This window comes from Carassius carassius, chromosome 32 (genome assembly GCF_963082965.1).
Source record: "Carassius carassius chromosome 32, fCarCar2.1, whole genome shotgun sequence".
Classification (NCBI taxonomy): domain Eukaryota; kingdom Metazoa; phylum Chordata; class Actinopteri; order Cypriniformes; family Cyprinidae; genus Carassius; species Carassius carassius.
The window spans coordinates 19,434,256-19,457,376 of NC_081786.1; the positions used below are offsets into that span (position 1 = coordinate 19,434,256).

The 23,121-nt window shown below is 38.0% G+C and overlaps 1 protein-coding gene across 7 annotated transcripts in view; it reads right to left on the reverse strand.

The window, feature by feature from the left end:
• dnmt3ab (DNA (cytosine-5-)-methyltransferase 3 alpha b) overlaps positions 1 to 23,121 on the reverse strand; it is a 77,777-nt gene that overhangs the window by 10,674 nt on the left and 43,982 nt on the right. For 3 of the 7 annotated variants that reach the window (XM_059520676.1, XM_059520675.1, XM_059520680.1), the window contains 13 exons: positions 22,331 to 22,480; positions 20,747 to 20,791; positions 20,562 to 20,641; positions 17,977 to 18,089; positions 17,696 to 17,879; positions 15,080 to 15,164; positions 13,599 to 13,744; positions 13,194 to 13,284; positions 12,448 to 12,596; positions 11,694 to 11,779; positions 11,539 to 11,608; positions 11,345 to 11,463; positions 11,230 to 11,259 (listed from right to left, as the gene is read on the reverse strand). In XM_059520676.1, coding sequence (XP_059376659.1) covers positions 11,230 to 11,259; positions 11,345 to 11,463; positions 11,539 to 11,608; positions 11,694 to 11,779; positions 12,448 to 12,596; positions 13,194 to 13,284; positions 13,599 to 13,744; positions 15,080 to 15,164; positions 17,696 to 17,879; positions 17,977 to 18,089; positions 20,562 to 20,641; positions 20,747 to 20,791; positions 22,331 to 22,480 — 1,348 coding nt within the window. The remainder of the gene's footprint in view (positions 1 to 11,229; positions 11,260 to 11,344; positions 11,464 to 11,538; positions 11,609 to 11,693; positions 11,780 to 12,447; positions 12,597 to 13,193; positions 13,285 to 13,598; positions 13,745 to 15,079; positions 15,165 to 17,695; positions 17,880 to 17,976; positions 18,090 to 20,561; positions 20,642 to 20,746; positions 20,792 to 22,330; positions 22,481 to 23,121) is intronic. The other 4 variants (XM_059520678.1, XM_059520681.1, XM_059520677.1 and 1 more) reach the window with 3 other exon arrangements.

Below are 23,121 nucleotides of genomic sequence, written 5' to 3' on the forward strand. Positions count from 1 at the left end.
CCATCTTTCCGTAGACTAACCAGTTCCTCAGAATATCTCTTCTTTTGGCAAAGACGAATAATCTCCAATTCAGCTCTTTCCAACTCATCTGAAGACAACAATTTTGCAGGCACATTGGATTTAAAGCTTTGTATCTCTTTCTCAACAACAGTCTCTCGTTGCACCTTATCCATATCAGAGTAAGCAGTCATCAACCTTTTCCTTTCCTTGCTGAGATCAACTAGAATGTTCCTGAATCGAAGGATCCAAGCTACGCCTTTTTTCAATCGCATCCATGAAGAGTAATAATGAAAGTATGGCATAAAATCATACTCTTGATGAACTTGCACAGTATTCACCAGAACACTCCTTTTCACTTCTGGGTCACAAGACGACATCACACCTACATCAGTAGGATCTACGGGCCACAACTCTTGTGGTTGAACAAGAAATGGAGGACCAGAAATCCATATCTGGTTCTTTAAAAATGAATCAACCTTTAGACCTCTGGATGCTAGGTCAGCTGGATTGTTGGAAGACTTAACATACCTCCATTGTCTGATTTCAGAAACACTGCGAATTTCAGCAACTCGGTTGGCTACAAAACATTTGAATCGAGAAGTCTCATTTTGGATATACTTGAGGACAGAGGTGCTGTCGGTCCAAAATACCGAATCCTGAAGTTTCATCTTCAGCTCTCTCTTCCACAACTTATCCATGCGACCAGCAAGTGTGGCAGCTGTGAGCTCCAGACGAGGGATAGTGATAGGTCTTAAAGGAGTCACTCTTGCTTTGCTCATTAAAAGACAGGAATGAGCACGTTGTTGATCATTATGAAGTAGTAAATACGACACCATGCCATAACCCTTCTCACTGGCGTCCGAAAAGTGATGCAATTGGGCAGATATAGCTTCTCCAAAGCTTTCCGGCTTTAAACCGGACCTCGAATTTCTCCAATTCATGAAGTTTCTCTAACCAACTTGTCCATCGCTGAATGTACACTGTTGGAATAGTGCTGTCCCATCCAATTTTTTCTCTACACAGGTCTTGAAGTATCATTTTTGCATGTAGAATCACAGGAGACAGAAAGCCAAGAGGGTCATAGATGGAACTAATAATAGAAAGAATCCCTCTTCGAGTAAGAGGTCTGTCCTTGATGGTCACCTTGAACTTGAAGACATCAGATTCAGTACACCACTGCACACCTAATGCTCTTTCCAAAGGTAGCATGTCATGTTCCAAATCCAAGTTCTTAACTTTCTTGTCTCGGTCTTCCTCAGGGATGGCATTTAACACAGTGCGGCTGTTACTTATCCATTTGGTTAATCGGAATCCACCTTTAGCACACATTTCTGTGAGCTTCTGGTACAGTCGAACAGCTTCTGAGTCAGTAGACACAGACACGAGACAGTCGTCTACATAGAAGTTATTAAAGACAATGTCCACAGTCTTGGCATCATACAGATCCTTATGGTCCTCTGCACACTTTCTCAATGCATAGCTAGAGCAACTTGGAGATGACGTTGCTCCAAATAAATGCACAATCATTCTGTATTCTTCCAGGTTGGCATCAATGTTTCCTCCAGTCCACCAAAGAAACCTCAACAGATCACAATCATAAGGCTTTACCTTAACCTGATGAAACATCGTTTCTATGTCAGCCATCATGGCAACATCCTCCATTCTGAATCGCACAAGAACACTCACCAACGGACTTGTTAAATCTGGACCTTGCAAAAGTTGTTCATTCAATGATGTTCCTTGATATGATGCTCCGCAATCAAACACCACTCTGATCCTTTGCTTTTTAGGGTGATAAACACCATGGTGGGGTATATACCATAAGCGTCCATCCAGTCGTTCCAGTTCAGCTGTGGGAACCTTTTCAGCATGGCCTTTAGCGATGACACTCTCCATAAAGGTAGTATAGTCAGCATGAAAAGAAGTGTTTCTTTGAAGTTTTCTTTTAAGATTCAGAGCACGTTGTTCCACTATTGCTCTATTCCTTGGCATGACTACCTTTTCGTTTTTAAGTGGAAGACCAATGCAGTAATGCCCATTGATCAGTCTTGATGACTGTGAAACAAAATCCATGAATTGATGATCTTCCTTTGACAATCCTTGCTGTTCCTCTTGCACACATTCAGGAAAGTCACCCTTGAACTGTTGCTCCCATAACTCATTCAGTTTCATAACGGTGATCCGATTGACAGTCATGTGAGAACGTTCCTTAACAGCATACTCTTCCTGTCGCTTGATTGGTCCATTAACTGCCCATCCAAACATGGTTTTAATAGCATATGGGCCACTGTCTTGACAGCGGATAATCTGCCATGGCTCCAAAGCTTCTGGCACATTAGCACCAATCAGTAACTCCACACCAGCATCAATGGAAGGCAAACAAAGATGACTTAATTGAGGCCAGCAAGCAAGGTCGTTTTGTGTGGCGATGTTAGTTTTACCCACAGGCATGGTCCTCTGTGTGTATACCTCTTGTAAAGCAAAGTAATGCTCTTGATCCAATGCTGACACTTCAAGATCCTTCAAAACGTAACAGCAAACGGATTTGTCCTGACTCATGGTTCTCATTAGAATGTTAACTTTCTTTGCTGAGAGATTGAGCTTGGACATCAAACTCTCTGTGCAGAAAGTTGCAGAACTCCCAGAGTCCAAAAAGGCATAGGTGGTCACAACTTTACTTCCTTTCTTTGATTTCACACATACAGGAACGATAGACAATGCACAATTTTCTTTACCAGCCCCAGTAAGAGCACTGGACTGGAGCGAGACAAAAGCACTTTCCACTGTTGACTTTGACTCATCTTTATACTGCATGCCTTTTCTTTCTGATGGAAAAATATGGAGAAGACTTGGGTGTTTGAGATGACATATTTTACATATGCTTCTCTCTTTACAATCACGGCTGAAATGTCCTGTACATAAACAACCGAAACAAATCCCTTTTTTCTTCAGAAAATTCATCCTTTCTGCATGAGATCTTTCAAAAAGCTTCTTGCATGAGTCCAATATATGCGCTCCATCACAGAAGGGACAGGTTTTATTCACAGCCTTCCCACCACACTCCTTTGCACCACTTGCAGTGACTGTAGTGGCAAAACTACTTCTAGGTTTTGTATGAGGTAATTTGGTATTCAGGTTTCTACCTCCACTAGGCAGAACATCTTGAATGTTTCCGAATACCGGATCTGTGACTATTTTTACCTGTCTTTCTACGAAGTCCACAATATCAGAAAAACAAGCTGGATGGTTCCGTCTTTCCTGTAAATCATATGCCACCATTCTCCATCTTTCTCTGAACTTATACGGAAGTTTTGCCAGAACAATTTGCATATTAGAGGCAAGATTCAACTCGTTCATGTAATAAATGTTCTGCATTGCATTGCAGCAACTCCTAAGAAAGAGGCTGTAGTCCTGCAGAGCCTTAGCATCCTCAGATCTTATCGTTTGCCATGAGAGCGCTCTTTTCATGTAAGCTGAGGCTATTCTTACCTCATTGCCGAAATGCTCCTTGAGCAAAGCCTTAGCCTTTATATACCCTTGTGAAGGAATCATCAAATGACAGCTTCGAACAAGCTCTTTAGGTTGCCCTCTAGTGTACTGTTCCAAGAAATGCAAGCAATCTGCATGGCCACTTGCTTTCTTTTCCACCACTTCTTCAAATGTTCGCATAAAGTCGTGATAACGCAATGGATCTCCATCAAAGAATGGGACCTCCCTTGGTGGAAGTGAAGATAAGTTGTGTTGCTGAACTAATAGGGCAGCAATCTCATTCTGCTTGTCAATAAGCTTAAGGATACTTCCTCCTGCCAAACCATCCTGTAAACTTGATCCATGTGCACCCTGCATTCCGGGTCCATGTCCACCATCATGACTGATGCTGGGTAATGTAGAATGTGTCAACCTTGTGTTAGAATTTACACTCTGTTGCTGTTGTTGAGCGGACTGAGTTGGAAAACGCATCGGATTCTCTGGTGCTGCTTGAGCCTGTATATGAAATACAGGTAGATGTTGTGGCATTGAACGTGAACTCAAAGGTAAAAATGGCTCCACATTAGGGTTAAGAGAACTGGTTCCAGTATTTCTTGCCCTTAACGCACTGGCATCAGAAGAGATTGTACAAGCACTTTGTTCTGACCTCACGTCACTATACACTTTCATCTTGGCCATGGATACAGCAATTTTAGTGTCCAGTTCCATTTGTTCTTTTCTCCTCCTCAAATCCTCCTCCTCCTTCTCCAGTACATGTTTCCGTGACAACATTTTCTGATGTGCCAACAAGGCTGCCATTTCGGCCTTAACCTTAAGATGAGCAGATACAATGGAAGATCGACTGGTTCGAGATCCATGAGTAGTTGTCGTTCTCCTGCCCACGTTAGAGACACTATCGGTTGGCTGTATTTGATTCTGCACATCACCATCGTCCATGTCACAGTTCGGATCTTCACTTAGAACATGCATATTATGAGATGATGAAACTGGTTCAGCAGAAGGTAGAACATTAGTATCACAGCTTAGATGAGGTTCAGCACAATTATCCATTGCTTTTGGATGATGAATGACAGAAAGTGATGGGCAATGATTTGCATAATGTTGAGTAGAATTTGATTCTGTTATTTGACCATTTTTCCTCAGATTCTTAGCTTCATTCAACCATCGTTCTACATCTTCCACAAATCCATCATTGTGCTTAGAAACTGCATCAAACCACTCATTTTGTTTGTTTTGTTCCTCAGGAGGAAGAAAAGGAAGTACTTCTTTATGCAACAAAGATGCATCATCTTTCAAACATTTTAAAGATCCCACCATTGAAGACAATTGTAAAGCATTTTCATCACATTCCATGAGATCTTTCATTGATAAAATTAAGCTCTTCATTTGATTCACCTTAGACTTGCGATCCTTTTTGCAACGTCTCAATTCTAAGAGCCAAGGCCTTTGCTGTAAGCTTAGGTTCTCTTTTGCTGCATATAGCAGCGTGCGCAGACTCATTTGCGTCCATTTCTCACAACGCAATCCAAGTAATCGAAACGGCGCTGTATTCAACGCGTAGATCAAGCCAACAATTTCATGAATGAACGCACCACCACAACGCGATCACGAGTGCGTAGTAAACTTGCACTTCATTCCACAACCGCTATCCATCCAATAAGCGGTATCCAAACACAGCGACACTAGCGTCTTCTCATTCAATAAACAGCAATGTTGCAGCCAAACATAGCAAAACCGCTCACATACCTCTTCTGCCTTCCGGATACAGAAGCGCGATCTCACTTCAGTGTGTGCGTCAGCATGTCGCGTGCATGCGGTGTGCGTAGAAATCCTTTCCAATCCACGATAATCAAATCCAACAGTGGCCGTTTTCTGTTGACTAAATATAGCGGCAGCCAGTAACCGCTAAGAGGCTGAGTAGAGGGATTAAAGATTGACGCGTTTCCATAGTTGATCCATGTGATTTATTATAACATTGAAAAGAACAGCAACATGATGATGATGACGGTAAAGTAAACAAAAGGAAAAGAAATGAAATAAATCCAAATGAAATGAAAACGGTCAACAGAAAGTGAGCGTCCCAGCTACTCACCCCCTTCCTCCATGCCAACCACACACAAACTAACAAGTAATATGCACCTAAAGCAAGTGACGTAACAAACCAAAAAATAAATTTCAAAATAAAAGACGTCAACCCAAACCTGGCACCTACACATATCCTCACAGAAACTGATATATGATGTTACGGTCTCTGTGAGTTCATCCAGATCGGTGGCAGCAGCTTCAAAAACACTCCAATCAGTGAGGTCAAAACAAGATTGTAAATCCTGCTCTGCTTCATTAGTCCATATTTTTACAGTCCTTAATACAGGTTTAGCTGATTTTAGTTTCTGCCTGTAGGTCGGTATAAGATGAACCAGAAGGTGATCAGAATGTCCCAAAGCTGCTCGTGGAACAGAGTGAAATGCATCCTTTATTGTTGTGTAACAGTGATCCAATATATTACTGTCTCTTGTGGGACAAGTAACATGCTGTCTGTATTTTGGCAGTTCACGGGAGAGATTGGCTTTATTAAAGTCCCCAAGAATGATTAAAACAGAGTCTGGGTGTTGTTGTTCTGTCTCTGTGATCTGCTCAGCGAGTTTCTGTAAAGCTGAGCTCACGTGCGCTTGAGGAGGGATGTAAACACTAACCAGAATGAGCGAGTGAAACTCCCGCGGCGAATAGAACGGCTTGCAGTTAATGAACAGCGTTTCAAGATTTGAGCAGCACGTCTTCTTTAACACAGTTACATCTGTACACCACCGTTCATTGATGTAAAAGCATGTCCCGCTGCCGCGCGATTTCCCTGTTGATTCTGCGTCGCGATCTGCTCTAAACAGCTGAAAGTCCGGCAGATGGAGCGCGCTGTCCGGTATGGTGTCATTCAGCCAAGTTTCCGTGAAACACAGAGCAGCAGAGTGAGAGAAATCTTTATTTGTCCGAGAGAGCAGAAGCAGTTCGTCCGTTTTGTTGGGTAGAGAGCGGAGATTTGCCAGATGGATGCTAGGCAACGGCGTTCGAAATCCGCGTTTTCTGAGTCTCACGAGCGCGCCAGCTCTTTTTCCCCGTCTGCGCGTCCTCTTGAAGCGTGTGATCAGCGCAGCCGCTCCGCCGATAAGAATGTCCAGCAAAACATCAGAATAGTCGAAAACCGGTGAAATATCGGGAGATGTGTGTTGCCGAATATCCAGCAATTCGTCCCTGGTGAAACTGATTGCAGGAATATAACTAAAGACAGGACAAACTAACAAAAACACAAAAACAACTGCAGAGCACGTCACGGAGGCAGCCATCCTGTATAGGCGCCACTCGAAGTCAAAGACATATTTAGACATATTAGACATAAAGACATATTTAATACTAGATATGTCAGTATTAAAAGATATTATTGAATGTGTTGTAAAACCAATCGCTTACATTTTTAATCTTTCTTTACAATCGGGGGTATTTCCAGAAGGAATGAAAATTGCGAAAGTGATTCCTATTCACAAGGCTGGTGATAAACAGAAATTCACAAATAATAGACCTATTTCCATTCTTTCACAGTTTTCTAAGACACTGGAGAAGATCATCCATAAAAAATTATTCAGTTATGTAGATAAGCAAAATATTCATTGTGAACAGCAGTATGGTTTTAGACCTGATAGGACCACTACCTTAGCATTAGTGGACCTTGTAGAAAAAATATAAAATGCTATAGCCAATAAACAATATGCTGTTGGTGTGTTCCTAGATCTAACCAAAGCTTTTGATACAGTGAATCATGAATTGTTACTTCAAAAACTGTACAGATATGGGATTAGAGGAGTGGCCTTTTCTTGGCTCCAGAATTATGTGAAGAATAGATCACAGTATGTCCACACCAATGGCAATGATTCCCAGCTGCTGACAATTACCTTCGGGTTGCCACAGGGGTCAGTGTTGGGTCCGTTTTTGTTTCTTATGTATATAAACGATCTTTGTTTAGTTTCAAAAACAACCTTATTTTATTTGCTGATGACACCCGCATGCTTAGTTTTGGTAAAAATTTAGAAGCATTGATAGATATAGTAGAAAAACAATTATCATTGTTAAAGAAGTGGTTTGATTCTAATAAGTTAACCCTTAATTTAAATAAAACTAAATTTATAGTTTTTGGAAATCGTGCCATTGATGTGGGTATAAATTTAAGAATAAATGATACTGAGATAGAACGAGTGAATGAAATAAAATTTCTTGGAGTATTTTTACAAAATAAGCTTAGCTGGAAGCCCCATATAAACTACATCAAGGCAAAGTTATGTAAATCTCTTGCAATAATATCCAAAGTTAAAGAACTTTTAAATTAAAAAAATGTATATATTTTATACTGTTCCCTGGTTCTCCCATATATGACCTATGGCCTAGAAGTTTGGGGAAACACTTATAAAACCAATCTTAATCCAATAAGTATCATTCAAAAAAGAGCTATCCACATTGTGAATAAAGTGGATTACAGGGACCATACAAATGAGCTCTTCATTAAACTAAAAGCACTAAAATTGAAGGATTTGGTCGAGTTTAAAACAGCACAATTTATGTATAATATAAGCCATAATAGGTCACCAGTGCATATACAGGGATTGTTCCAAAAACGAGAATGTGTTTATAATTTCCGAAAGGAAGAAATGTTTCAAAAAACATGTGAGAACGAGTGCAAAGCAGCATTGTGTTTCTTTTGTTGGGATTAATGTGTGGAGTAAATTGGACCAAGAGCTAAAAGACTGTAAAACCTTAATTTAATTTAAAATTCTTTTGAAGAAATCATTTTTTATAAAAAAAAATACATTGAGAATAGATGCTAAAGATGAAAATGGATGCTGGGGATGTTGATGATGTTTTTTTTTGTTTGTTTTTTTTCTCCATGTATAAGACATTGGCAGCTTTACTGATTATGTTTTGTAAATGCACTGGGATAGGCGCAATAAGCTTTTGCTTCTGCCTATTCCATTTCAGACTTTATGTTGATTTATGTAATCATTTGTTAAATGTTTAAATGTATGAATAAAATAAATCTGAATCTGAATGTCTAAAATTTTAGAAAAAGTTGTGTCTGCTCAATTGAGCACCTTCCTGCACAAAAATTATACGTATGAAGAATTTCAGTCAGGTTTCAGGCCCCACCATAGCACAGAAACTGCACTTGTTAAAATTACAAATGACCTGCTTCTTGCGTCAGATCAAGACTGCATCTCATTTCTAGTCTTGATCTTAGTGCTGCGTTCGACACCATAGATCATGACATACTTTTAGACCGATTACAAAACTATACAGGTATTCAAGGGCAGGCTCTAAGATGGTTTAGATCCTACCTGTTTGATCGCTACCATTTTGTTTACTTAAATGGGGAGTCATCTCATTTATCATCAGTAAAATATGGAGTGCCACAAGGATCAGTCCTAGGTCCCCTTCTATTTTCAATATACATGTTGCCCCTTGGTAATATTATTAGAAAATACGGAATTAGCTTCCACTGTTATGCTGATGATACTCAGCTATATATCTCAACGAGACCAGATGCAACTTCTAAATTATCTAAGCTAACAGAGTGTGTTAAAAATGTAAAAGATTGGATGACCAATAATTTTCTCCAATTAAATTCGGATAAGACAGAGATATTGACCCTCTGACCCTCAGAGGACCCCAGATGATGCTTACCCTGAATCAACAAACAGAACTAACAAATATTGCTACAAGTGTGACTGCATCATATAATAATTATTAATTATTAATAATATTAATAATGTTCATCGTCTGGCTGACTACGTCTTGTATTAACTTTTCTAAAAAATCCTGTCATACGTGCACAAACTGACAGTCACCACTTATAAGCTATTACTAAATATTGTAGAAACATAATTTTCTGTAAAGTTCCTTTGTAATGATTTGTATTGTAAAAAGCGCTATACAAATAAACTTGAATTGAATTGAATATCTTAGTTTGGTTCACTAGGATAGACAATCAAGGGGAAGACTGCTGATCTGACAGTTGTCCAGAAGTCAATCATTGACACCCTTCACAAGGAGGGTAAGCCGCAAACATTCATTGCCAAAGAAGCTGGCTGTTCACAGAGTGCTGTATCCAAGCATGTTAACAGAAAGTTGAGTGGAAGGAAAAAGTGTGGAGAAAAAAAAGATGAACAACCAACCGAGAGAACCGGAGAGACTTATGAGGATTGTCAAGCAAAATCGATTCAAGAATTTGAGTGAACTTCACAAGGAATGGACTGAGGCTGGAGTCAAAGCATCAAGAGCCACCACACACAGACATGTCAAGGAATTTGGCTACAGTTGTCGTATTCCTCTTGTTAAGCCACTCCTGAACCACAGACAACGTCAGAGGCAGCTTACCTGGGCTAAGAAAAAGAAGAACTGGACTGTTGCCCAGTGGTCCAAAGTCCTCTTTTCTGATGAGAGCAAGTTTTGTATTTCATTTGGAAACCGAGGTCCTAGAGTCTGGAGGAAGGGTGGAGAAGCTCATAGCCCAAGTTGCTTGAAGTCCAGTTTTGAGTTTCCAAAGTCTGTGATGATTTGGGGTGCAATGTCATCTGCTGCTTTTGGTCCATTGTGTTTTTTGCAAACTAAAGTCACTGCACCCGTTTACCAATAAATTTTGGAGCACTTCTGCTGACCAGCTTTTTGAAAATGCTGATTTCATTTTCCAGCAAGATTTGGCACCTGCCCACACTGCCAAAAGCACCAAAAGTTGGTTAAATGACCATGGTGTTGGTGTGCTTGACTGGCCAGCAAACTCACAACACCTGAACCTCAAGAGGAAAATGAGAAACAAGAGACCAAACAATGCAGATGAGCTGAAGGCCACTGTCAAAGAAACCTGGGCTTCCATACCACCTCAGCAGTGCCACAAACTGATCACCTCCATGCCATGCCGAATTGAGGCAGAAATTAAAGCAAAAGGAGCCCCTACCAAGTATTGAGTACAAGTACAGTAAATGATCATACTTTTCAGAAGGCCAACAATTCACTAAAAATGTTTTTATTGGTCTTATGAAGTATTCTAATTTGTTGAAATAGTGAGTTGGTGGGTTTTTGTTGAATGTGAGCCCAAATCATCACAATTAAAATAACCAAAGACTTAAACTACTTCAATATGTGTGCATTGAAATAATTTAATACACGAGTGTCACAATTTGAGTTGAATTACTGAAATAAATGAACTTTTTCACGACATTTCTAATTCTTTGAGAATCACCTGTATTTTGTCAATTTCCTACTGTAAATATATCAAAACAGCACTCCTAATAAACCATACATCAATGGAAAGCTTATTTATTCAGCTTTCAGATTATGTTTAAATCTCAATTTCAGAAAATGTACACTTTTGTGGTCTACGGTCACATTAAAGTGCAAGTTTATATACAGTTCAGCTAAATGAAGCAACAATGTGTTGACTTTCTTCTCTGTCTTATCTGACCACGTGTGTTTGAATCTCCAAAAAGGATTTTAAATCAAGCCAGGTTAAAATATACCAAACCAGGAAAAAAATTGTGTTTGTCAAGCCATTTCATGGTGTATATCAGTGTTTACATCAGTGTATATAAATGGATAGACATGTCTCATAGTATAGATATGTAGTTATATTCTGTTCTGTTGAGTAGGATATGGTTTCAGTGAGCCAGTAGATGAGTGATGATTCAATCAATATAAGACAAAACTCACTGTTCACTGAAGCGGGCCCTCGAGATCTCTCTGTTGAACAAATGTCAGTGTGACAATTTACATTTACATTTGGACTTACAGCTTAGAATTTTTTTAAGGCATTTCGTCTCAGTACCTTTCCATCTCAGTGCACCACAGAATGTCCTCTTTGTCATTCATGAAGACAGGGAAGTGCTGGTCTTTGCCCTGCTTTATGGAATTTGACCGAGTTGTGATGGTCCGCACCTTATCAAACTATAAAAAAGGCAAAAAGAAACTGATTTAAACTGCTTTATCCAGAAATCAGTTGAGGGTTGGTCTGAGAAGTACCTTAGCTGTCCTGCCATGCTCCAAACAGTCTTGGAGGTCCAGTTTATCAGTGCACATGGCGGTCAACGGTCTGAGAGGAAAAGGAAATAGAGGGGTAAAATGATGAAGTGAGAGATTAAATAATGAAATGAATGAAGAGTCCATGTCCAACTAACCTGTTCATGCCAGGCAGGTTACCCCAAAAGTAGCGAGCTCTGTGTGCAGCAGAAACCTCCTTGGCATCGATCATCACTGGGTTGCACTACAATACATAAACAAATAAATAAATAAGTGCTGACAAACGATTAATGGCGTTCCAAAATAAATGTTTTTGTTCACATAATATAGGTGTGTGTACTGTGTATTTTTATTATGTATATATAAATACACACTCACACAGTATATATTTAGAAAATATGTATGTATATATTTATATAATTTATATTATAAATAAATGTATTTAATATACAAATATAAACATATTTTTCTTAAATATATACACACATATATTATGTAAACCGAAACATTTACTTTTGATGCGATTAATCGCAATGAATAGTGTGACAGCACTAATAAATAAATAAATAAATTTATGCATTTAGCAGACACTTTTATCCAAAGCGACTTACAGTGTATTCAGTCTATCAATTTTTATCTATCATGTGTTCCCGGGGAATCAAAGCCACAACATTGCGCTTGATAACGCAATGCTCTACCAATTGAGCTACAAGAACACACTAATAATAAATATATAATAAAATATATCCTAAACCTTTGTAATATTGACTAGCAAGCAGATAATGGGTTTATTCGTTCCTACAGAGCAGGTAATTTTACCACTAGGTGGCAGCAAAACCTACTGGTTTGAATTAAAGCCCCACTGACAGTAAAAGACAAATTCAGCACAGTTTAATCATTCTGTTCAAACACCTCTAAAAAGCGAGAGATGTCCCTCTTGTCGCTGACACCCATAGCCACCACATTCTCAAAGAGCCAGAAGAACGGCCTGTTATCTCCCTCTTTAGGTCGGGCCTCATGTAACAGCCGGTAAAACTCAAAGAAGAGTCGACCCGTGCCCTCTGAAACACAAAAAGGAAGATTGAAAATCATTACAAAAACTCAATATGACAATTATGGTAAAAATGTATAAATATACGAGCTGTGTTATAAATACAATTGAGATATACAGGACGCCACCATTCAAAAGTTTGGAGGCGGTAATATTTTGAATGTTTTTGAAAAAAGCCTCACCAAAGGATGCATTTATTTGATAATACTGTAAAATATAATTACTTAAAGTATTATTATTATTATTATTTAAAGGAGCGGTTTTCTATTTTAATATACTGTACTTTAAAATGCAATCGATTCCTGTAATGGCAAAACTGAATTTTCAGCAGACATTACTTCAGTGTCACATTCTAATGCGCTGACGTGGTGCTCAAGAAACATTTCTGAATCTTATTGTTATCAATGTTGAAAACAGTTGTAATGTTTAATATGGAAACCATGATAAAAAATTTTAGGATTCTTTGATGAATAAAATGTTTGAAAGAACATCGAATTAGAAATATTTTGTAGTCTTACGGACCCCAAACTTTTAAATGGTATTTGAAAGTGTAAACACTAATACTAAAGACTAAGGCTAGAATAAACACAGCTGAATAAACTCCTACCGTAGAGACCTTTTCTTGCAGGATTCACTATGGACAAGTCATTGCAAGGACTTCCACCGATGACGAGATCAAAAGGACCCCATTCCTGAATCTGTGGATGAAACAGAAGAACAGATTAGACAAAGAAAAAAAATCAATAGAAAGATTGATCAATATAAAATATTGTGGACGTAATCAAGTAGGAAACCTATATGGTACAAAGACAAAAAAATAACATTCACTGAAAAACAAATGAGAGAAATTGCTATTTATGATACCAGTACTCTCAAAGGTTTTTGTTAAAGGTCAAGTTTTTTTTTTTGTGCAGTTATATTAGAGCTGTACTTAAAGAAATTGGCAAGTTACCAAGATGGCCACTACATGTACAGACTTCAACAGTAAACTGAGGTGAAGGACGATACTCACGTTTTTACGGGTGACGTTTCTCACGTCACCCACGTACATGATGCGTCCCTGGTGCCGAACGATGCCCACAGTGATGGAGTCCTCGCACACTTCTGAGGCCACGTAACGCTCCACCTGGATACCCAGCTCCTTCAGAACCAGCAGCCCTGGCATAATCACAAACACCATCACAACATACAACTAAGATGCTTATTTCATTTTTTGCTAATTATTGGACCGTTTTATTGAAGTACGCAAGTACTAGTGATTAGTCACATGGCATTTACAGCCTTTGCCCCAATAATAAAAATTGACTCACCCCCATGTCATCAAAGATGTTCACTTCTTCCTTCTTCAGTCGAAAGGAAATTAAAGTTTTAAAGTAAAACATTCCAGGATTTTCTCCATATAGTGGGCTTCAATGGGAGCCAGTGGGTTGAAGGTCCACACTGCAGTTTCAGTGCAGCATCAAAGGGCTCTACATGATCCTAGCCGAGGAATAAGGGTCTTACATAACAAAATGATCGGTCATTTTCATTACTTTTTAACCACAAATGCTCATCTTGTATTAGCTGTGCAATCTACGACTTCACATGACGTAATCAAATTGGAAAAGTCACGTGTTGTTAGTTCTTCGGCTGTGTACTATGGATCAAAAAGGTAGGGTAGGGTGAAAAAATACACAAATACAATTTTTTTGTAAAAGTGCGTTTGACTTTCTTTGCATGTTCACTGGGGCGCTACTTCTGCCTACAACATGCATGACCTTTCCAACGTGAAGTAGAGCTAGTGCAAGATGAGCATTTGTGGATAAAAATATATCATTTTTATTTATTTTTTTAGAAAATGACCAATTGTTTCGCTAGATATGACCCTCATTCCTTGGCTGGGATCATGTAGAGACCTTTGAAACTCCATTTTGGACCATCAACCCCTTGACGCCCATTGAAGCCCACCATATGGAGAAAAATCCTGGAATGTTTGCCTCAAAAAACCTTTTCGACTGAAGAAAGGAAGACATAAACATCTTGGATGACATGGGGGTGAGTAAATTATCAGGCATTTTTCAATCAAGCATCTTTTTATTGGTAAACACGACAAAACTGAGTTAACAACTTGTGAAGTCTCTGTAAAGACATTTCACCCTCGTGCAAAATTCCTGATTGTGTAAATTCCTTTTTAAACGACTGGATTTCATATGTGACTGCAACTTAGCAGCCAGTTTCTCGATGGATTTAAAATTATATTATAGTGAAAAGTTCACTGAGTAGTGTCTTGTCCACCAAATATGCATATGTCACATTATAATCAGGTTTTAATGACGAACATGGACCGTCTAGAGAGTCAAAACTGTAAAATCACACATTACAACGTGAGCGTGTCGACGAGTGGCCAGTATAACAGTTAAACTAAAAGCACTTTTAAAGCCAGGATGAGTGTAACGTGATCAGCACTGTTTTCTGCTGAGAGGATGAAAGGAAGGGCGGACATTCTTCTCTAACCTGTTGCGATCCCATCAAAAAGTGACAGGACGCGAATGGGTTTTCTGTTCTCTGCCAAAACCGGAGGGTAGAGCCTTGGTGGTTCCTGAAAGAGAAGAAAGGAGGAGTGAAAAAGGAGGGTGGACGAGAGAAAGGACAAGATAAACAGAGAGAGAGAGGCCTTTAAAGCACACTGCTCTGGTAATGAAAGAGCACCTGTCTGTACATACTGTCTGTAACTAACAAAGAGGCCTTTACATTAAACCAGTCCAGTAACAAGGGCTTATTGTTGAGCGCCTGTTAAATAAACGCTGTGTCACCGGCCAGTTTCATTAACCATTTTCTTGTGATTAAGTGTGGCTGCTTATCTCTGGTCTTTGTTAAACATCTAAGTATTCAATAACGCTGACAATAGCAAATGCTAGCTAACCTGTACTGTAGTCCATTTAAAGAGGGGAGTGTGTAAGCTAAAACTCTATGATGTTAAGATGTGTACTCAGTGCACAAAGCACTGTGAGTGTAACACTCTCTGGCTGCTCTTCAGCACAATGGCCGTCAGCCAAGCTGCTCTTTCACATGGTCTGGAAAGCAAATGTTTCAGGAGTCATATAATTACATTATAAAACTCTCAAACCATTCACATTTATACTGTAAACCACACCAGTTTTGATTAAAATGCTCACAGCTGCTCAAACAATGCGGCACTTCAAAATGATTTCACTATGTGATTCCAAAATGATCTCAATTAACCCTATGGTTACTGTTAAAAACTTTTAATCAATGCATTTTCATGTTTTTATTTTTTATTTTTTTACGTTACTTTCCATTTCAGTCAATCTTGATTGCTGGATAGAACTTTTTATATAGATTGCACTTAAAAAGAGTAATTCATTGCCACTGTCATTTCTAGCGCTGAGTATGAACTGACAAATAATCTATTTTTACTTCATATTTTCCATGACTTTCCCAGGTCTGGGAATTACAAATTGAACATTTCCTGATATTGCCAGACTTTCCATGAGAATTCTGAATGTTGTTCACTCAGACAGGCTTCAAAATGTCCCACAGGAAGGAAGAGAAGATTAGAACAATGTGTATTTTAGACTAAAGTGCTTATGAAGCTGTCAAAATTTATTGTACAGGACAGTTCGAAGCTTTGGGGTCTGTACAATTTATTTATATATTTTTTTTATTTTTTTTTAGTAAACTAATACTTCTATTCAGCAATAATGCATTCAATTAATCAAAAGTGACAGTGAAGACATCTATAATGTTACAAAATATTTCTTGATAATAATAAATGTTTCTTGAACACCAAATCAACATATTGGAATGATTTCTGATGGATCATGTGAAACCGATGACTGGAATAATGATGCTGAAAATCAAACTCTGACTTTGGAGGAATAAATTATATTTGAAAATATTTAATCATGTAATCATCTTTTAAAATGTAAACATATTTCACAATATTACAGTTTTTCATGTCTTTTTGATTAAGTAAATGCAGCTTTGGTGAGCGCAAGAGAATTCTTTTAAAAACATACAATACATTTTATTAGCCCAAAACTTTTGAATGCCAATGTGTATTTTTCATACACAGGCTGGAATCAAGTGTGAAATTGGAAAATGTCATTTTTAGTCTTTCAAGAATCATTCAGTTGCACATTATGTGATTAAAAACTATTTAGGTTTAAGGCTAATGCTTAACACAGTGAACCGGAGAGCTTGTCTGATAATATGATGGAGAGTAACAATTGCTAAGGTAGGATTGGTCACTGATCATTTTAAAGGGATAGTACACCCCAGAATGAAAATGTTGTCATCAATCACTTACCCCCATGTCATTCCAAACCCGTAAAAGCTTCGTTCGTCTTCACAATTTAACACAATTTAAGATATTTTGGATGAAAACCGGGAGGCTTGTGACTGTCCCATAGACTGCCAAGTAAAATACACCGTCAAGGTCGAAAAAAGTATGAAAAGCATCGTCAGAGTAGTCCATCTGCTATCAGTGATTCAACCATAACGTTATGAAGCGACGAAAATACTTTTTGTATGTGAAGAAAACAAAAATAACAACTTCATTCAACAATTCGTCTCCTCTGTGTCTCTCCACATCACTGTAGCGACATTTTGGAGAATATGAGCTGAACGCAGAAAGCTCACGCTCGACAAGGATTCGCTGTTTTCTTTCAAATCAAAGCGTAAATAAATGTCGAAAACGTATCCTTGTGGTGTGGCTGACACAGAAGAGCGTAGCTGCCTTTGTTCAGCTCATATTCTCCGGTGATGTGGAGAGACACTGAGGAGACGAATTGTTGAATGAAGTTGTTATTTTTGTTTTCTTCACATACAAAAAGTATTCTCGTCGCTTCATAAAATTACGGTTGTACCACTGATGGCAGATTGGACTATTCTGACGACTTTCATACTATTCTGGACCTTGACAGTGTAAGTTACTTGGCAGTCAATGGGACAGTCACAAGCCACCTGGTTTTCTTCCAAAATATCTTAAATTGTGTTCTGAAGATGAACTGAGCTTTTACTGGTTTGGAACAACATGGGGGTGATTAATGACAAGATTTTCATTTTGGGGTGGAGTATCCCTTTAAGCTGGGGCTTTTTGTTGCTTACAAAGTCCTGGTCGTGATTGTTGGCAAAGAAGTGCTGCAGTCTGCAAGGCCAATCCGCTCGGCGCTCCAGCAGGCCGTATTGAGCCTTCGGCCCACACATATAGCAGTTCCAGGGATCTTCTTTAATAGCTGCCTGTGCCGCGCCGGGCCCCACTAACAGATCCACACACTCCACACAGAAACACCTGCAGGAGAACAACGATATAATAGAGGAATCAATGCAGGATTGAGGTAGAAAATGGAAACAATACATCCTAGCTAACTACTGAGAATCTGTCTCACCTGCAACAGTTATTGTTTCCACACATGAGCACTTCTCTCCCTCCACAGCAGATAGTACAATAGGACTGGTAGCCATCGTCATCATATTGATACGCACATTCTAGGAAGCAGTTCTATAAAAGGACAAACAATTCAAATAGGAATTCATTCGTATCAAGGTATACTGGGCATATGTGGTTGACAAATGAAAAACACTAGCCATTTCAAAAACGTATGGTGGTAGTTAAGTATTTATATTTGATCGTGTTTAATTTTTTTAAATGATGTGATTTTAATTTTTCTTTTATCTTTGGAGTGTTACAAGCTCTTGGTGCATAGAGTCTGCAAAATCTGTAAAGTTGCAAAGACTAAAGTCTCAAATCATAAGAGATATTCTTTATAAAAGTTAACAGTCAACCACTCCCCCCTAAAATGGCTCGTTCTAACACGCCCCCACATCTCTACATCACTATGTGGGAAGATTTGCATAACGCCACCCAAATGTTCACGCAAAGAAAGAAGGCGTAACTTTTATTCTCTCTGCTGCCATGTCATGGAGTAACTGTGTGTTTCATTGCAAAAGCGAAACTACTTTGTCTGGCCTTCCAAAAGAGGACACAACTAAAAATCAGTGGTTAATTTGTATTTCAACAATGTTCCAGAACAGTCCAACACAAATATTCAGATGTGTGCTGAGCATTTTATGGAGAACGAGCATTGATTCCTGAACCAGTAGCCTGCAATGCATCTTTGGCACAACAGCTGTTTCTATAAAGTGAGGCAGTTCAAACTTTGCAAGGACAGTCTGGCGCATCTGACGCCTGTAAGTACATTTATATTTAAATAGTTTTCCAACGATGATTCAATTGCGAGTTTTGAGCAGTGTAGAGCAGGCTTGTCTGTTGTTTTTCAAATCACAAATGGAGACATGGTTTTATGTTTACGCGGCACGATACACAACGCAACGTGTAAAAAGGCATTTTAAGTCATTATAATCAGTAATTATGACCCCACTGGATGCAACAAAAGCCTCATTTGTAATAGGTTTTAATGGTTTTGTCTCGTCTAGTGATGTCCGGATCGAATTTAACTGAATCTGAACCAGTTCACTAAATCGAACTGAATAATTTGAAACAGTTCGCGTCTCCAGTACGCATTAATCCACAAATTACTTAAGTTATTCGGTTTATAAACATGCCTTACACTCGCTCTGATGCGAAATAAACCAATATCCCGAGAACTTCTAGAAGAGAACTGATGATGGGATGTGCACGTGCAGAGCAGCTGGACTGAATCTCGTGCTGCTGGCTTGGGAGACAGCATAGTATGTTAAGGGGAGTAACATTTCCATCACACACTTGAGGCATTCGGCCAATCACAATGCACTGGATAGCTGGCCAATCAGAGCACACCTCACTTTTTCAGAACAACGAGTCTTGTAAAAATCTATTCGTTTCAGAAGGCGGGGCATAGAGGAGAAACAATAATGTACATTATATGGAAAATAATGTGTTTTTTGAACATTAAACCGCATAAACACATTGCATTATGCCAAATACACAATATAATGTTCTTTTTAGCAGCATCATATGACTCCTTAAAAAACATAAATATATACAATATATTAGCAAGCAGGATAATGCCAATCCATTAAAATATTTCAACTCATTTAATTTTAAGTGCTGTCAAATGATTAATCGCGATTAATCGAATCCAGAATAAAACTTTTTTTTTTACATAATACATGCATGTGTGCTGTGAATATTTATTATGTATATATAAACACAAAATGCATGTATATATTTAAGAAAAATATGTTACGTTTATTAATTAAATATATTTATATAGGAATATAAATATACACATGTAAATATTTTTTTAAACATATGCTTTATGTGAGTGTATTTTTATATGCATATTAAGTATACACATTACACACACATACATTGTGTAAACAAAAATGTTTATTTTGGATGCAATTAATCATTTGACAGCACCATTAATTTCATAATTAAATGCTATGGATGGAGCAATATAAGAATTATTTCCAGTATTAAAATGATGAACGTTAGATGGTTGATATTAAAAACTATTCACTAAATAAATAAAACAAATAAATTGTTTCATAAAATGTCAATTTAAGCCCCGTTTCCACCGCAGTAACTTTCCTCAGGAACTCTGGGCCAGTACTCGGTGTGTTTTCACTACAGGAACCAGGATCTAAATAAAGTTCCGGGTAAGAATTTGACCCTCAGTCCCTGCTCGCGAGGAACAGTAGTACTTTTTCAAAGGTCCAGAAGGTTCTGGGGGTGGGACTTGGGTGCTGCTGAACATGCTGATTGGTTGAGTTCATGCAGCATTGTATTTCAACCACCATATATAACTTACAGCCAACATCTTTTGATTGACTCCATTTGTCTCAGTACTTTTTTTTTATGAATGTTTTGCAATGCAAATGATTATGTACAGCATACAGTATGTAACATCTGTTTTCAAGTCACAGACAATAAAATCTGCCAGTAATGTGAATGGACATGATAAAATTACAATCAAGCAAACAAAGCATCCCTCAAGGAAGTAGGAAGCAGGAATTTCCTGGCTTTTACCTTACAGCTTTGGCACATTCCTCCAATGAAGAGTGGGTGCTCCAGGGAAACATTAAGGCTGCCACAGGAGATGCAGATGTCTGGAAGTGTTCAAAGTGAGAGAGAGATTTTAGCAGAGGCTCTAACACTGACCGACAGCCAGTTAAGAAACACATCTCAATCTGTATATGTAACACATACAGTACCTTCAATGTTTCTACATTTCTGACGAACTTCGTATACAAGCCTCTCTGAAAAACAACAGAAAAATAAACATTTAAAAACTGGAAAAACTCCCAGTGTTTCACATATTTGGCCTAATTCAACTTGACATCTTGTTGAATGGAAATTTCAGTGTATTGAATTTACATCACCTCGACAATTAAATATTTTATAGACAAAACACTGCCATAGCATAGCATGCCATCATTTTTATTAACTGATATAATGCTGCTAATTGTAGTGGTAATATATTTAATTTGTAGAACATGTCAGAAATAATTGATGATGGACAGCTGAATAATTGAAAGTCTTCAGTACTGAACTGGATTAAAAATTAATGCAAGGTTTGGAGTCAGTTATTCCAGTTGCCACATTGACATTTTATTAATCTCAAGACAAAGTAGTTCATCATACTAGCTGACATTAGTTCAAAAGTGTCACCAAAACAGCAGTTGTTAGATTTGCTTCTTTGTAATATTTTGGATGTTTTGCAGTGGTATAGTGAAAAATTTCATAAAAATAAATTTCAATTTGCATAATGCCTTTTGCAATACACATTGTACCAAAGCAGCAACAGTGCTGTAGTAAAAAAAAAAAAAAAAAAAAAAAAAAAAAAAAGAATACCGTTTACAGATTTCAAGTTTTTTTACGAAATTAATAAATTAAATAAAATGTAAATTTAAATGTAAATTTTACTTTTAAAAGTGACAGTAAATAAATTTATAATCTTACAAAAAAATTATATTATTTTTTTTTCTTTTTTTGAACTTTGTATTTATAAAAGAATCATCAAAAAAAAAAATCCACACAAACATTAAGCAGCACAACTGATGTTTCTTGAGCATATTATAATTATTTCTGAAAGGCTTCTAAAAATGCAGCTTCACAATCACAGATAAATTACATTTTAAAATATTTTTAAATAGAAAACAGCTCATATAAATTATAACTGTATTTCACAATATTACTCTTTTTGAACAGTACAAACTTTTGAACGATAGTGTATATCATGAATACTTTTAATGAGATTATTATTGCACAACTTTTTAATTGTTTTTATTAAATATTAAGCAGGTGTTATTATAACTAAGGTGAAATATAAAGCCAGAACTGTTGCAAGTGAAGTGAAACTCTTGGCTCTACATGTAAGCCACAAAAGAGATGGTGCAAGACTGCTCCAGTTTTCCTGTATTTGAGTGTTTAATAAAGCTCCCTGCTGATTTAACAGCTCGTCTCTTTATTACTACTGTTAGGTTTTCCTGCCCTAAAACATGGGAAGTAATCTTTAGAATGTATTACTAGAACAACAACTGAACAACATGTAGGTGAAAGTGCCATTTTGAAGCTACTGTGTGTTTGAACGTGCCACAATTCAATAGAAAACAAGTCTCTTTTAACTTGTAGGATTAGACGAGACCCTTGTCATAGTTCCAGACACACCCTCTTGTGTTTACTCTGCTGCCTCAGGAGATGAGAGCACTAATCCAGATTTAGCGTGTGCGGGTGTGTGTTACGAGCGAGGAACCCTTTGAACTCGCTGGCCTGGTTCAGTGAGAGTATCCGCTCACCTCGAGTCCGCTCGTCGATGATGTCTTTGACCTTGGGTTTCTCTGTGGCTGTGCTCTTGCGGGGCTTTTTTGCTGGTGGGGGCGTGTAGGCCGCCGCCTCTGGCTCCACCCACATCTCTGGATATACTTCCTTGTAGGGGTTGCGTTCCTCTGAAAAAGGCACAATGGTACGTATAGCTATTGGTTAATGTATAATGTGGTGTGTCTATGTAAACGTCCAGCGGTCAGGATCATTTTGATTTAACCAGTAACAGAACTGAATTCCTGGCAGGCTGGCATATGTACAAGCTTAATGGCTAAATATCTAGTAAGCATCTACAAGAGATCTAAAAAGACAAAATTCTCCAAAATCTCTGAACCGAGGAACTGTCCATCTGAAATCTCATACAATGACAGTTCATTAAATGAAAAGATGATTAGCATGGCCCTTATGACTTGTTTGCTATATTCCAAATCGTGTTAAGCCAAATGTCGACACAAATTGGTGCAACTTGACAATTGAGTCATGTAGTTGTGGACAAATCAGTTCAGTTTGTGAACCCTATCAACTGGTTCATGGATGAGAACTTGAACTAAAACTCATTCACTGATTCAGTTCTCAAGTTTAACTCTGAATCAGTGATTCGTTCACAGTGGTCTTTAAGTTAACAGCCCACTAGAGGGGAAGTTATAGTGGCTTCAATTTTATTCTGATTCTCCCACAAAGCTATATAATGAAGATACATCACATGCATCATATGGACCACTTTTATGGTGCTTTTTGTGTTTGTTCATTTTTCAAGGGGGGTTTT